This window comes from Pholcus phalangioides, unplaced genomic scaffold, assembly GCF_987345545.1.
Source record: "Pholcus phalangioides strain wild (caught in Gottingen) unplaced genomic scaffold, Ppha-v1.0 ptg000040l_1, whole genome shotgun sequence".
NCBI lineage: Eukaryota > Metazoa > Arthropoda > Arachnida > Araneae > Pholcidae > Pholcus > Pholcus phalangioides.
This window is the reverse complement of record NW_028301626.1, coordinates 1,339,377-1,355,832: the sequence shown is the minus strand read 5'-3', so window position 1 is coordinate 1,355,832 and position 16,456 is coordinate 1,339,377. Positions and strand designations below refer to the sequence as shown.

The following is a 16,456-nucleotide window of genomic DNA, read 5'->3' as shown; positions in this document are numbered from 1 at the left end:
TGAAGATGTTACTAAATTACATGAGTTGGTGACCTGCAGGCTTCATAGGAAGTTGGAAGAAAGGTTGAAGACCCCTGCAGTAGACTCTCAACTATAAGGCCTAATGCAAGGGGTCTGCCCAGACTTTTTTTGTAGGGTCTTGTTTTTGTAAAAAAAAAAAAGTAATTTCAAGGAAAGCAAAATAGTCCAGTTAATTTATCACAAAAGAAATGAAATGCCAAATTTATGATTTCATTAATTTGTATTTTGAGGGGTGGGGGTTTCAGATCCAGCATTTTGTGAAAGGTCCGTTTTTCAGACCAGAAATTTTATGAAAGGTCTGTTTTTCACACTAGAAATTTTGTGAAGGGTCCGGAAAATGGACAGGTCCCTGTAATGTGACAAAAGAGAAGGCCAGATAACAAAGAAACCGGATAAGCTAATTTCATCCTACCCTACCCACACCATTATAAATTAGTTAACTATATTTTTCAGTTAGTTTTCATACTGTTTCAAATAAATTTCTCTCACAAGCACTCAAGATGGCAAAGCATGAAGCAATTTGAAGGACAAAACAGATTCATTTCATAGCAAAGCTATTTGCACGTATCACAAGCAGAGATTTTGATGAAACACGCTAAAAACAGAAAACGACTTCTCTAACATACAAGAGATCTCGTCTTCAAGAAAACTCAGCTAAACTCATAGTCCCACCCTGGTGGTACTATATAGGCAAAATAAATTCTCGTGAGATCTTCACACTTCTCTTGGCACCATGATATCGCCAAATCATTGGAGCTGTTGCCAGACTTGCTAGGTGTGTTGTTAATTTGGCAAGATTTAGAGAAATGTGTTAATTGCTATTGAGATAGGCAAAAGATAACATAATAAATGATAAATAATGACTATTTGCATGATTTCATAACAATATCAAAACCCACTCTTATTCATATTGTCGGACCCCTTCGTACAGACCAGTACTATATAAATGTTTATGTACTGCACGTTTTGAAAATTTATTACAGAAAAAAGAATTCCAAGAATGAAAATACTGTACAAGTTAAAAATTGTATAATTTCTAAACATCTCAATTGCAGGAAACATAAAATCACGTACAGTATGAATACATAACTTTTAAAATAAGCAAAACATTAATACAAAACCTAGGCTTACTTCTTAGAAAATTTATTAGAAATTATTTTACTGTTCATTGGTAAATGATTAAAATGAGAAAAGGTAGGCCTAAGATGATAGAGAGGATTCAAAACTGACAGTTTTTACTGCTACGTTTTTTTCAGTTTTCTACTTCGCACCTACGAGTATTTCAGCACACATCTGCTTGCAATGCCTTGGCAAAGGTAATTTATTCCTAACTATAATACTGAGAATTATTATTGTTTTTTAACTAGATTAGATAGTCGGGAGTCTCTATTGTATTTTCAGAATTAATTTGAAAGGGTGTGCCTAGAAGAAAGGCATATGTTTTCTATGGAAGAAAGGTAAAATGTGATGTGACAAACTCCTATGTAATCATTTTAGTGTTGAAACTACTACTAGACTGCCTGTACATTTTGAAAGTTGAAAAATAGAAGTGCATATGTGATTTCCACAGTAAATACGAGCTTGAAATGTTTTCTGTGAAATTTTAATATTGTAATGTATGCCCTTCTTCCAGACAACCCATTCATTTGAAAAAAATAATTTTTAAAGATGGATAGATGGCGTATAAATTCAAGTATCAAGTAGAAAAACCGATGTTTCTTTCTACAAAAATGTGTCAAACGCCCCTTCCATTACTCAACATTTCATTATTAATGAATGATATTTTCATACATGGATTACATGCCACTGCAGACGATAGTGATATTTCTTTATCAAAGTAGAGAAACTTATTTCTGCAAATAATACAAAGGAAATTACAGAACATTGGTCAAAGTTTCGCTTAATATTATCCATTTAGAAATGGTGCTCATTAGAGAAGACTTCTAGAAGCCTTCTTTGCACAACCTTTTAGAATTTGCCTGTGCATCCTTACAATTCACAATTTGGGTTACGATTGGTGATCTGCAAAACTGTTATGCTAATAGACAAGTTTTCAACAACACAACATTAAATGATGCACGGACTATGCCCAGTATAATTTTTACTATTGCATCGAACAACACTTTAGTTGTACTGGTCAATAGTTCCGTTCTTCAGCATGGTTATGAGGCAGGTAGGGGTAACGATGAAAAAGTTGTGGTTCAAACGTTCTTCTCTACATAGCAGATGCATATCTCAGACTGATTTCATTCTGTACTCTGAACAAACACCAAAGTTTGATAAAAACCAATCAAATATATTTGAATTACCAGCATTGCCAATGTTTTGTTTCAGCGACAAATATAGGAAACTGGGATCAAATTTGTAAAAAAAAGATTCATAGTGATAGCACCTATGAATATTTCAAATTTAAAACCAAAATTTATAAATTTAGTATTCGAAATGATGGTGAAAAGTAAAAATGATAAATAAAAATATTTTACAACATAATCAGCCATCGCTGATATTAACACTTTGTAAATCATCTGTAACATTCTGTACACTACCCACAACGTCAGCAGATGCCTCCACATTTGACTTTGAACTGGATTGTTCGGGAACAGCACATTCTTCAGAGTCTTCAAATAATGACTCAATTTCTTCAGCAGTCATTACCTTGCACTGAGGTAAATTGTGTTTGGTACTTGAAATATTTGGACTGATGTTATCTATTTCGTACGGGCTTTTGGGAAACAAGAAAGCCGGGAGCGCTGAAGTAGTATACATATTTTCATTCATTTTAGCTATGCATGAAAAAGTTTCTATCATTTTCTTGTTTTTCGATAGCAATTCACTGTTTTCAGTTCTTGACGACAGTGATGAATCCCGAACTGATGAGGAGCATTCATTCTCTGATCCACTGTCGTCTGAGTCAACCGAGAGATACGCATCATCTTCAGTCGAAACAGTTGATGACGGGATGATGGCATCATTCGAGCCACTGCTCGATCCGGCCAAATTTGATGTATCCTCTGGTTTAGGAAGCTTGTTTTGTTTTTTTAATAGAACGGCTTCTTTGTATGGAGGGTCGATGGGTTTCTGCGTTGGCTCGTGATACACATATTCTTCACCTTCCTTGAGCTGAAACAATAAGAATAAAGTAACATTACAGTCCGACCAGATAAAAGAATCACACTATTGCTATTCATATTACACAACCTGATGCTTTTCAGTTGGATCAATATTTCTCTCAGTCCGAAAGCAGTGCTTACATTCAATGGATATGTCCTATCAGAGTCATATCCGCTGAGACTACCGCAAGCCAGAAATGGTACAATCACACGATTAATGCCAGTGAGTTGATTGAGAGCATCTGTAAGGAAAAAAATTAGAATTTTGGTGCATTGTCTAACACAATTAAGTCAATTTCAATCCTGTAATCATTGCACATAATGGAGAAATAGTTTTAAGACTGGTATTAATGCAGAGCTACTTGGTTATTCATGATCGAAAGAATCACATCTGCAAAAACTTAATGCTGCTATCCCATTTTACAACTGAAAATTTGATAGGCTATACAAAAACTAAACTAATATTTATAATGTGATAATACTAAGATTTCTTTAGACTTTTGAGTGGTGATTTGATAGTAAAATGAGCAGATGTTTTGCCTACTGATGCCCCAGACCTGTGGTTCTTAATCTCTTACTTACAACAGACCTCATTTAAATAACCCCCACTAGGGGTTAATTGCAATATTCCTCAGATTATTGAACACAAAGTCTTTGCAGACCACTGGAGTTCCCTGTAGACTACATCAAAAGAAACCCTGCTGAAAACCATGGTCAAGGAACTCAAGGAGAAGCGGTCCTTGCTTATAAAAAAAAACACATCAGCATGTGACTACCACTTTTCTGCACCACCTCTAACTTCTTGGATAGTGGGGAGCTTGCTGAAAAAGGCATTGAAGGGTCTCCATTTTTACTCGAACAGGGAAGTCAAGGACAATGTTCAAAACTAGTTCTGATTTCAGCAAAAGTACTTCTATGAACAGGGTATTTACCGCTTGGTGAAACAAGGGGACAAGTGCCTGTGTAGCTTTGCAGATCACACTTGAAATAAAATAACCATGTCATTTCATTCTGTGGCTCCAGTTCCATTTTCATCTGATCCACTCTTACATATTTATGCATTTGGCCATTCTAGAGGTGAAATCAAACTCACCATAATCTTGATCCAGCAATGGATTCATCATATTCGGAACATATCCTTCTGGCAACTTGAAATCTTCGCATACCACAAATGCTTCTGCAATTTAAAACAATCAGTAATGGTAGTATCTAAATACAAAGAAAGGCATTTCCACACGGAAACTTATAAATCTTAAAATGATACTGTCAAACCTTGTAATAACGAAATTCAATGCACCAAAAATATTTTGTACACTGCATCCAATCTAATGAGATGGAGCACAGGCGGAAATAGACTTGAAAGTGTGAGGAGGGGGGGGGGGGACACGATAATAATGCCATTACATATATGCAAACATTGGGTACACAAAAGGGGCTGGGGGTTAAAAACCTTTCCATCCCGAATCAAGATTATTAAAAACAAACCCCCAGAACAGAAAATCCTGTGCACTCTACTGTATGCACACATATATTATATCACCTGCACACATCTCTGATATTTGGGGGGGGGGGCATTCACCCGCATCTCTGCTCATGCTAAAAAATAATAAATAATGGAAAGGCATAACAAATAGGCACAACGAATAAGTTAAAGGCACAAGAATTTATCAGGAAATAAAAATTTTTTTACACAGAAGTTAAGAGAGATTCTAAATAACTTTGAGGCCCGGTCTGACTTGAGCATGGGGCCCCCTGCAAGGGTGGTGGGGCTGACAGGACCCCCCCCCCCTTCTTTATCATTTTTTCTTTTTCTTAATCCACTATACCGGGGCCCAGTGATCTGATTAGATACCCACCAAATATCTCAGCCTGGGGGGGGGGGCCCACTTTAATATATGTGAAGTGGGGGGCATAGACTCAAAGTAAGAATTCAGGGTTCACGGAAATCTTCTTTCTCGTGATCAAAAAATGGCATGAGACACCCCCCCCCCTCAGGATCAGGATGTTTGGTTATTGAGTATGTGCTGTTTAAATTTGAGGTCACTAAATAATAGGGGCCCTGCACTAATTTCTTTTTGCTTTTGCTTAGTTCTTTAATATGAATTTAATGTCTGAAGGTATGTCCACACTCAGCAACAAGTTGCAGAACAATGTGTTGCTCAACTTTGTATATGAGTGTGGACGTGTTCTGCAACTTTGAAAAGTTGAGCAACAAGTTGCAGAATAAGTCCACACTCATATATAAAATCCAGCAACACATGTTGTACAACAATTTGAGGTTGCACAACAAAATAACCAGTTTTTTTTTATCCATATCGGATGGAAAACTTGCATCAAGTTGCGCAACATTTCATAGAGTTGATGTAGCATAGATGGGGATGGGATGGAGGGTGATAGGGTTTCAGGTGAGGGCCCAAGAAGAATACCATCTTTTTTTCATATAAAAATATACTATATAACTGCCCGTAAAAAATTTCGGTCTGAAGACACGCAAAAGATTTCAGCCATAGTGGTATGCAGGATTTTCTTGGAGGAGGGGTGTTGGAATCAATTTATGTTGTGTAAAGAAGCCCTGTTTGACCCCCCTTTTTTATTCATTTACTGAACTTATAATCATTCACTTTTCTGGAGTTGCCGTGAACCACCAGTTGGGAACTGCAATATACAGTAGACTCTCAATTATCCATGCAGTTGACAGGCTCTGCCATGTATTTCGGCAACACCATAAATATAGCGGCAGAGTCTGTGGTGCAACAAAAATTATCAAATGATGATCAAATTTTATTTTAATCTACAGTACATACATTAACTTAGTACAATCTAAACTCATTAATACAGAATACAGTATGTCTACAATTAAATTAGATGTTTTTAGTTGTCTAAAGCAGGGGTGGCCAATCAGCAATACCCATGCACAAATTGCATATCATGGTATCGGGATTAGCATGCGAAGGCTTTCTTCTAGTAATTATTTTTGATTTTCAAGAAATTCTGTTTCATTTTTCAATCCAAAAAATTCTCTCCAATTTTCTATTTTTTCTTACGAGTGAAAAAAGTCTTGAGAGCCACCAAACTCATATTTTGGTATGGTAGGTCATCTTAACAATAAATTCTCGGGGTTTGGTCAGAACATGATATCTCCAAAAAATGACTTTTTGATCTAAAAGCAAGTCTTGCTAACTAAAACTAATTAGAAGCTAGATAAATGCACAAATACGTGCGTACGGCTAAACAACATGCTGATATATGATATTTTCATTTGTATTTGTGTGTATGCTTTATTTCTAATTTTTAAATGACAGTGAAAATGCTTATACGATGTATCTCAAAAATGTGATGTTGGAGTATTTATGTTATGACCAAACCCCACAGAATTATTAATTTCTTATTCAATGTATTTCTGTTTCGCTTTTCACCTTTCGCTAAACATCAAAGCAATGCCAAGGAAACATTTCAGGGTGAGGACCAGGGTTTCTGGACGACCGTGTATACCAAATTCCAGGGAGTCAGCATGAGGGAGACTTGCATTGTAGATCCATGAATTTTCGAGGTAGTTCAGCTCTTACAAAGTTTATTGGGAGGATGGCCAGCACTCTGAGCCTCTAGCTATTGGTACAAAGTTTGCTCACGTGGTATAGGTAAGATGAGCGTTTATTGATACGTATACACAATTTGAGTTGCGATAATCAAATTTACGATTTAAAAAAATTTCTCAGTCAAAAGTTACTAAAAAACATTTTTACGGAAACCAGAGAGTATGGTTTAATTAAATGGAAAGAAAGTAATTATATTCCGTTAAAACAGGTCACACAGCGTAGGGCAAGCGAATTGGAAATGGCCTTAATTGGGACACAGCTAGAAAAAAAAATTGACCATCCTTGGAATAAAGCAGGGGTTCTCAAACTGTGTGCCACCAAACTATATCAGGGGTGCCGCAGAGTGGTGGCTCTGACAAATGTTTTTCGAAGAGATCCTATCCTTTGTTACACTGCTCTGGGGAGTCACAGATAAGCATTAAATAGAGGAAGGGGTGAAAAAGAGTAGGTTTTTATGAATCCACGGTATAAAGCTTTAACCACCCATCCGAAAGCTATGAAACTTTGGGAACGTTTTAACCCTCTATGGTTCAGCTCCATAAAAAAGCACTGAATTAAAAAAAAAACTGACATTGGTTTGCTCTCTTGGAATATTTTTAATTGAAACAATATATCAACACAGCAATTTAATTATATAAAGTGGTTTTTAATTAGCTAAAATGGCTAATTTTGGCAAAATACACAGTTTGCCTTGACTTTAATGTCACCTATAAACAGATGAAATCTTGCTTAGTACAGTTGGATAGTTTTTACCTTGAATTTCACTTCCAATTCCTTCAATTAGATGTGATTTTATAGATCTTTGCGCATGAAAAATTTCAGCAGCTCTCAAAAGGACACAAAAAAGCAATCAACTCTTTTTAGATAAAAAAATATTGCACTTATATAGCTTTACTAGCTATAATACCTGGCACTGCCAGGGTTTTCTTCAATTTCTGTGGGAGGATTGATGTGGCAAACCATTATAAAGGAATAAACTATTATACACAATAGCGGCAATATTGAAGAAGTAACAAACCATTGTAAAGGCATATCCACGTCTGAAACGCATTGCTAGGGATCCACGGTAACCAGAGTAAGCATTCCGAAAGTGATTGTTGAGGCCAAGAAACCATTGTTACCCAAAAGTTTTTCGCCTATTTCGGGCATTTTTCCAGCTCTGACAAACTTTTAAAGTAGCCTATTTTTCAAGTCGGGTCCTATTTGGTATGTAAGCAAAATGTGACGACGATAGATCTAAAATTAAACAGCTAGTGACTCATAAAGATTTGTACACTTTCAAGTCCATGTCCTTGTTTTGTAGAGAGCTTGGCTTACTCTTAATGGGTGGTCCTCACCCGAACACAGCCAACACCATCTATAGTAGAAGGCCTCGTGACATCACTCAAAAAGGTCTCATCTGGATATACATAGTAGGTAGGTATTTTTTATCAAGGTGGGGAGGGGGGAGAAAAATCAGTTTGCTCAAGTGCCCTATGGTGCTGTTAAGAAGGCCCAAATTTACTTTGTGGAAATTGCACGAAATCTCATTCTCAAAACTTAGCATTAACGTGATTTCTAATTTGAATATTATTCGTTTTTCTGCATTTGCACAATCCTTTTAATGAAGGTCTTCGACTATGCAATCAATCGGAGGAAACTACAATTTTTTGGCAGATGCTTGATTCTGAAAGAAAAAAAAATTGTGCATAAAAATATTAAAAAAAAAACATTTTTATAACTTTTTGTGGTGCCTCTTTTTTATTTCTGATGCCCTAAGCACGTGCTTATTTTGCTCAATGGTCAATCCAGCCCTGACATGTAAAATCTACACATTACTTAGTTTTGAAAAAATCATTGAAGAATCAATAATTACCAATGCTAGAATTTCTGCTGCTCCGTGGTTTGGTGACAGACACATACGAGAAGAAAATTTTCAACTGGGAGTACAGCAACGTGACATTCTTACCCCTGAATATCTGAAACAGATTACAGGTGAAAGGCATTAAACAGCTATCCAAATAACACCAGAATGTGTTCAAATCAATAAATGAGTGCAGGGACAAGCATAAATACGAAGGTTTTCAACAGTTGGATGATGCAAAGTGAATTTAGGAAAGAAAGAAAATTCAACTGCTCTTGTGGGAATGGAACCCACATCCTCTCACTTGCTGGGTGAGCGCCCCAGACCACTGGACTATAAAGGCAACGATTTTCATCAATCTTTTCTTAGAGCTCATGTGCACTGAACCTTCGTATGTATAGTGAAGAGTGATATCATACTTGGATAAGTTGCCATCTGGTGGCAGTGTCAGCAATTATGAGCTTTGGCCTGAGTTAGGTCTGACCACCCATGTACAGTCCTGTTCAGTGCACATAAACTTTAAGGAAAGATTGAAAATCATTGCCTTTGCAGTCCAGTGCGCTCACCTGGCAAGTGAGACGGTGAGAGTTTGATTCCCTGCAAGAGGAGTTGAATTTTCTCTCTTTCCCAAATTCATCTTCGCATCAGCCAACTGTTGAAAACCTTTGTATGTATAGCAAAGAGTAACAACATCCTGGGACAAGTATAAATGTTTAAACCCATCATACCAGGTGTGCTAAATCTTAATCACCAGGCAGACAAAAAAATGGTATTGTGCTTACAATTAGGTTTGAGAGCAATATAAAATTTTTTGAAAATCTATTTTACCATGTCAATTCACACAGGAAGGTATCACTAAGTCAAATAAAAAAGGTTATCTGTGCCCGTTTCTTCTCAGGAAAAACAAAATGTGCTAGGCTCCTAAGACATTAGGCTGGTGCCTAAATGTTTCTTCTATTTGCCAAGTCCTACACATCACACATTCTATCAAAAACTGAGAAGCGGAAAAAGCTAATGCTGCTGAATGTAAAAAAAGATCAATAGAGAGTTTTAAAAAAATCTGAAATTACCTTTGCAACGAACTTCCCATTCTGCTTCAGAATATGTGTAGTTATATTGAGAGCCTGATGATAGAAAAAAAAGAAGACATTCATAATACAAAGTCAATAGTCTATACAATTCTATTGATGTCATTTTATTTTATAATGCACGAAAGTTGTTTTTAATGGGTTTTTTTTTTTAATTTGTAAATGATTAAGTATTGGAGATATATAAAATTTTATACTGGCATAGGATACGATAGCATAAACCAGCGGCTCTCAGTCTTTTTTGATACATTGAGCCCTGTTTGCTAAAAAATTTCTACGGCGGAGTCCCATAGGCCTATTTTTCATTTTATTCAACAGTTACTAATTTATTTTTATTATTTAAATTTTTTTTTTAATTTACTGGGTTTTTTATTATTTCCTTCGCGTGGCCTCAGAGCCCTTGGACAGTGCACAAAGAGACAGGTTGAGAACCGCTTGCATACACAAATACATGTGGTGAAAATGTGAAATAAATCAATGGATAAATAATTTTTTTAATATTTGCACATAAGGAAGTTTTTTTAATTTTATATATCATCATCATCAATAACCATTTTAAATCCACTGCTGGATGAAGGTCTCCTCTAAATTTTTATATTCTGCTCTGTCTGATGCTTTAGCCATCCAGTTGACTCCAGCCACTTTCCTGATCTCGTCAATCCATCTTGCATGGAGACGCCTTCTCGGACGGTTAACACCACCAGGGTACCAATCTACAATACTTGTGGTCCATCTGTTGTCCTGTCTTCTTGCAATATGTCCAGCCCATTCCCATTTTAGATGTGTAATTCTTTCACTGATTCCATTTTCCCAAGTGATTCATTTTCTGTCTCTGTGTGATGCCTAGCATGCATCTAGGCATCACAAGGAGAGACAGATATACAATTTGAAATAATTAAATACAGTGATCTTTCACTTAGGGGCCATTCAAGTATTACGTAAGCAGATTTTCAGCCATTTTTTACTCCCCCCCCCCCATCAACAAAAGTCAGCAAAACACTGACCTTCCCTCCCTCCCTGTCAGCAAAATTTCGTCAGCAGCTTAGAATATTTCATATCTTCAAAAAGGGGTGGTTGATGACGTAAGCAACCTTCAAACCCCCCCCCCACCCTTGTCATCAAAAGTCAGCAAATCCGTAACCCCCTCCCCCCTCGATGCTGACGTAATACTTGAATGACCCCTTATGCATCAGAGCAAGAGAACAAGGAAAAAAGATTCATAAGTAAAGAGCATCATTTACCTATACCTTTAAAAAAGGGGGGGGGGAGCAGAAAATCTTATAACTAAGAGAAATGTTTAAGAGTGAGAGATTGCTGTACTTCAACACTTCTATATGGCAGATAAAATTCTCGAATGTGTTTTATTGTCCCATGTGCTATAATTTGTAGCACTCCTGCATAAGGTTACATAATTTCATAGTAATACTAAATTAAGTTCAAAGCCTTAAAGAAAACCCTTAAAGTCTGAGTTTAAACAGATGAATTTCTCCATTTAATTCCGATAAAAAGAAGATTGGGAAATATAATGTATAAAAATTGATGCAAACACCAAACATAGGGGTTAATTGCACAAGTAATAACATTAGGCAGTGGAAACCCTTTTATAAGGGACTGAAAAAACATATTGTTAAAGATGAAAATATATTAACACTATAAAAAGTGCATCAGGGCCAGAAATTAATATCATTAGCAATTATTGTAAAATAGGATTTTCACTATATATAAACTTTACACATTTTCACTTACTGCGAGCAGCAGTTGAGCTTGAACATATTCATCTAAGTCATGTATACCAGTAACTGAAATTATAAAAAATGAAGTAGATAAACATTGTACAGTTAATTCAATAAGAGAACCACTATCATAGTGGCAAAATATAAGTTTTGATTTTACTTAGTAAGAAGGGTGTGATAGCAACTTACAGACCAAACGTACTCGAGATATCATATATTCAACTGATAATTTTTTAACAAAAATGTATTCACAATGCAAATGAGAACATTTAAGAATATTATATCCAATATAAGATATCATACACAGATAGCAATAGATAATTCAATGACATCTAAACAAAAATTTAGAAAAAGCATTTTTCTTTATAATTCTTCGATAACAATTACAGTCACTGTGCACAGCCAAAATGCTCCCTTGTACAAAAAAACCCTGCATACACCAATTATATGACAACATTTTACACAAAAATTTGTATACCATAAAATACAATAATAGATCTCACACGTAAAAAGATTAGTGAGAGACCATTAACCCCTCTGCGCAGATCTCAGTACGTGGTACGTCACAGGCGTTGAAATTTCTTTTACTACCTGATTATTATTTAAACTAATCTCAGTAAAATGTTTATAGCATAGAGAAGACATTTTAATATAACATATTAAAATTTTAAAAAAAGGCATAAATTATTTTCAGTGGACATGCACAAAGTTCAATTTTTTAAAAATTCAATTACTACGAAAAAGGATTTAGCATTTAAATTTCTGAACCAACTTAAAGGGTTAATTAACTTCAGGGCGTTAATTACAATTGCCAAAATTTATGGTAAAATCTTTCTTAAACCATAGGCTTGATAGGTTTTTAATAGATAAGGATATTTTATCACTTTAGGATGATTCTATGACTGAGTATAACAAGTGATAATGCAATATAATTCATTGTGTTAATAACAGGCAAAAGATTATGTCATAAAAATAATAGCATAAGTAAAATCATACCATCAGGAGCTCCATCACAAACAACAAGATCAGCATGTTCACCTTCAAAGTGGCTGATGATTTCCTCTGCTGTAGAAACCTACAAACACAAAGCAAGGACCGTTTTAAAACCAAAAGTTCTTTTGAGTTTTTATGCAATTTTCGAAAATTTCAAAGACATGTACAGTAGAATCTAGCTAATCCACCCGTGCATTTTTAGATGGGTTTTCTTAAAGCACAGAAGAGGAAAACATGTCACGGCATGTCTGAGTGCAGAAGTTTACATTATTTGAATGGGCTTTTCAATTGACTTCCATTTATCTGGCACACCCTGGTTTGATACATGCTGGATTAGCGAGAGTCTACCGTACAGTGAATCCTGCTTTTCAAGTTATTCAAAAAAAATGTTGTAAACGGGAAAAAAATTATGATTTGTAAGGGAAATCCAAATAAGAATAGTTAGGAACAAGAAAATATGTCATACTAAGAGGGTAAATGTTCCAAGTGGGAACATTATAAGTGGGATTGACTGTAATAAAAATGTTTGGTACTGATATTTTATCAAAGTTCTCAGAAAAATGTGCTGATTTATAGTTAAAAACCTTGTTTTAGACAACAGCTAAGTATAGCCAAAGAAAGTTTTTTCGGGATCAACAAACAAAATGTGATATAAGGCTCATACTTTCTGAGACATGATTCAAAGCATCTCTTGAGATGTTTTTTTAATAATTTCAAATGCAAAATACTGATTAACGAGCATAAATTAAAATACAGAATAAAAATTAATTTTTTGTAATGTAAAACTATACATTGCACAAATACATAAAATTCCATACCTCATTATCATATTTATTAGCAACATACCTTTGTTATGTCACCTTGAATTTGTATGACTCCTGCCAAGGGAGCCATAGCTTGCAAATCGACAGCAACAATCTTAACATCTTCAGGATTTTCAGCACTGCCCCTGAAAATGCAAATGACCTATCAATTAATTTTTATATGAGTACATATATTTTGGAAGCATGAATGAATCAATTCAATCGTCATTAATGCATATGGGAAAACATGATTTAAGATACAATGAACTTTCAGGAAAAAATTAATCTCTGAAATCTAGGTACCATAATATTCACAGAATTTGTCTCATTATTCAGGAAGTACACGTATCACAAGTTTTCACTCCACCCTAATAATCAGTAGCAATATATAATATGGGGAAGAAATCATAAGTAAAAATAGTACCGAAGTTTTCTAGAAAGAACTTGGCTCCAACTTCCTGGCGCTGCACATAAATCGACTACTTTTGTGACACCTGGAATGAAAGGAGAAAAAAACTAGGACAATGAGTACCATGATATAAGGGTTAAACAGAGCTATCTAAAAACATAGCCTACCTGAAATACTGCAACAGAATTTAGAAAACACTATCAGAGATACTCAATTTTTCTCTTTGTATATCCAAACAGCTATATTTGCTCCTTTTTTTCTCTGGCGACGTTTTTTTTTTCTTGGCTCTTCCTGGTAGAAAAGGTTTTTCTGTTGCTGTTTTGTCTGTCTGCAATTATTATTTCCTTCGGCTTCAAGGTTTTTAATCTTTTTTTTTACTGTTGTCATAGTCTGAAGGTGAAGTCATCCCTAGAGGTCGTTAGTAATAGGCTTTTGTGTTGAAAAGAACAGCGTTTCAATCAATTAGAAATTTGAAGCTTTTTTTGGCTTGTTATACCGTTTGCCCAGTAGGACTATGTGTGACCTTCAGTTTTTCCTTGTGCAAACATCTTGTTTTCTCTCAGGTTGAGCATATGAACATTGTCATATTTTCATTTTTTTTGCATTCTTGCAGTCCCCAAAGCAGAATGTGCCAAAATCTGCGACATACGTAGCAGAGCAATTTGGAAGAATTTTAAGGTAAAGTGCAAAAAACACTATTACATGAATGGGGATTTTTACCATAGAACATTTCCAGTTAGCTGAGGACTCATCGCAGAACAGTGCTAAATATTCTGCTTTGGGACTTGCAGTTATACCTAGAGTTTTAATCCAGCAATTGTATTTTTACTAAACCGTTTTCGACCAAACCCAGAGAGATTTTTTTGCCCTGATCATTGTACTATACAAAAGAAAAAGCCCCAGTTTTTTATTATAACCCATGGGTGGACATACGCCCCCCCCCATCATCAAAGGAGAGTCAACTGATCTGATGTATATATGTACAGTATATATGAATTGTCATCATCACCATCTTGTCCCCCCCAGACTTCCAAGTCTATCTCCGCCTATGTTATAACCTAGAGTTTTTATTCCTTAATCATGTTTTTATTTATAACCTATCATTCATTTTAAAATGTGTTGCTTCATTAACAATCCGGATTTGTATTCTGTATCTGGTTTTGTTTATATCTTTTCTTTTATCATCTTTTCCTTTTAAAAACTGTGTTATAATTCCTTTTAGACGATGTGTTGGCAATTTTTCTCATTGGTAAGAAAAACATTCGAAAGCATGACTCTAGTTCACCCTTGGTGGTATGCTTTTGAATGTTTTTCTTACCAAATAAAAAACTGCCAATACATTGTCATAGATAGATTATACTATAGCTGTTCCTGTTTATCTATCCACCGGTTTTCATATGTGTGAAGCGAGTTTCTTGTAAGATAACATTTAAAAAGCCATAAATATAGTAGAACTGTTTTTTCTGACATCAGAGGGACAAAAAAAATTGTTTGTTATATGACCAAAGTGGAATAGACTCTAAAGTATGCATGCAGTGAAGACAGCGTGACAAATCTACTAAATTGCCTCTGTGAAGATAAACTATAACTTGTAGTAAACTAAACTATACTTGTAGTAAAGAGTGATGAATCTAAAGATATGTTATGCCGATTATGGGGATAATTTTTTACTTTTCTATGTAGTTAAAGGATGTAAAAAGAAGCAATTTCACTCTATTCAATGGATAAACTACATATTTGAATCTTACTAAGTAAATACCACTGAGGGGAAATAAAACACATTATCTACTTGAGCGGTTTATCTATAAAATAGCATGATATATTATGTTCCCAAAACATAGATTATGAATACAATAGGCTAAAAATTACTGCAAATACAGATTACTTTGCTTTGGGGGAACGTTTTTTTATTTCATCACCTAACCCGATCAAGCAAAATTTACTGGAGCAGTGTCTCAAAACTTTTGTTGTCCGTGGCTGCCCCGTTTAATTCATGATTCATCAGTGGCTTTCCTGGATAATTTTGTACAGGGTTCTCAAATTGCGTGCTAACAATTTTTGTCAGAGGAACTGTGGAGCAGCAGCCCTGATAAAGGTTTCTTGAAGCGCTTCTTCATAAAACTGCTTTGGAGCGCCATAGATAGGCATTGGTTTGAGAAAAGGGAACCCCTGATTCAGTAGATATTTCATCTCGTAAAACAACTTCAAAGCATAAACAGCCACACAAATCAATATATCTCCAGCTCACCCTCTGACAAAAGCTGGCGACGTTCTCCCCCCCCCCCAGGAGCCACACTTTGAGAAACACTGTACTAGGGTGAATGGCGAGAACAATGCGAAAGACCGAGAAAATGTATATCAAGACAACTAAGCATTGGCAACATCATAATCGTTTTGGCGCAATCGGGAAATTGGCGACAAAACCGTAATCCACGTTTTGGAAAATGACCAAAAACTTTTTTTTTTCAATTGATAAGCTAAATAAACATTGATTATAAAAGCAATCAATTTTTGTTGGCGTGACCTTTGAATATGTTGAAGTCTTCGTTAATATGGAGAAGCTTGAAAGCGCTTCTTGCTCGCCAACCCTCTTCTTTGGCTAACCTGTAGTAAACATCACGCTTATCTTTGGATGATCTTCCCATAGTCAACAACTGATCAACTCAAATTACAAAAAAAGCACAACAATTGTTCAGTTTGTATGAGTAATTACAAAGCAATCTGATCACACAAGTCAATAAACCCTTTTCAACACGTGTTTTTGTTGTTTGTTTGTTTGTTTTTTTCATTCAAAACATCACTTTGACTCGACTGCACTTGATAATTCTAGACTTCTGACATCTCCTCAGTTTTGTAAGTT

The 16,456-nt window shown here is 35.4% G+C and overlaps 1 protein-coding gene across 2 annotated transcripts; it reads right to left on the bottom strand.

Moving 5' to 3' along the window:
- Positions 1-1,148: 1,148 nt before the first annotated feature.
- Positions 1,149-16,440, bottom strand: LOC149065256 (tRNA (cytidine(32)/guanosine(34)-2'-O)-methyltransferase-like). Of its 2 annotated transcripts, none has more exons than XM_089254115.1 (10): positions 16,121-16,440; positions 13,612-13,681; positions 13,231-13,333; positions 12,388-12,466; positions 11,405-11,457; positions 9,641-9,694; positions 8,583-8,685; positions 4,225-4,308; positions 3,273-3,373; positions 1,149-3,141 (listed from the first exon to the last, which is right to left on the bottom strand). In XM_089254115.1, exons 1-10 carry the CDS (start codon positions 16,239-16,241, stop codon positions 2,512-2,514), a joined length of 1,398 nt encoding a protein of 465 aa, XP_089110241.1. In that variant the 5' UTR covers positions 16,242-16,440; the 3' UTR covers positions 1,149-2,511. The 2 variants fall into 2 exon arrangements, with proteins under 2 accessions (XP_089110241.1, XP_089110242.1); XM_089254116.1 differs by lacking the exon at positions 16,121-16,440 and adding an exon at positions 15,482-15,535 and having other exon boundaries at positions 2,300-3,141.
- Positions 16,441-16,456: the final 16 nt, after the last annotated feature.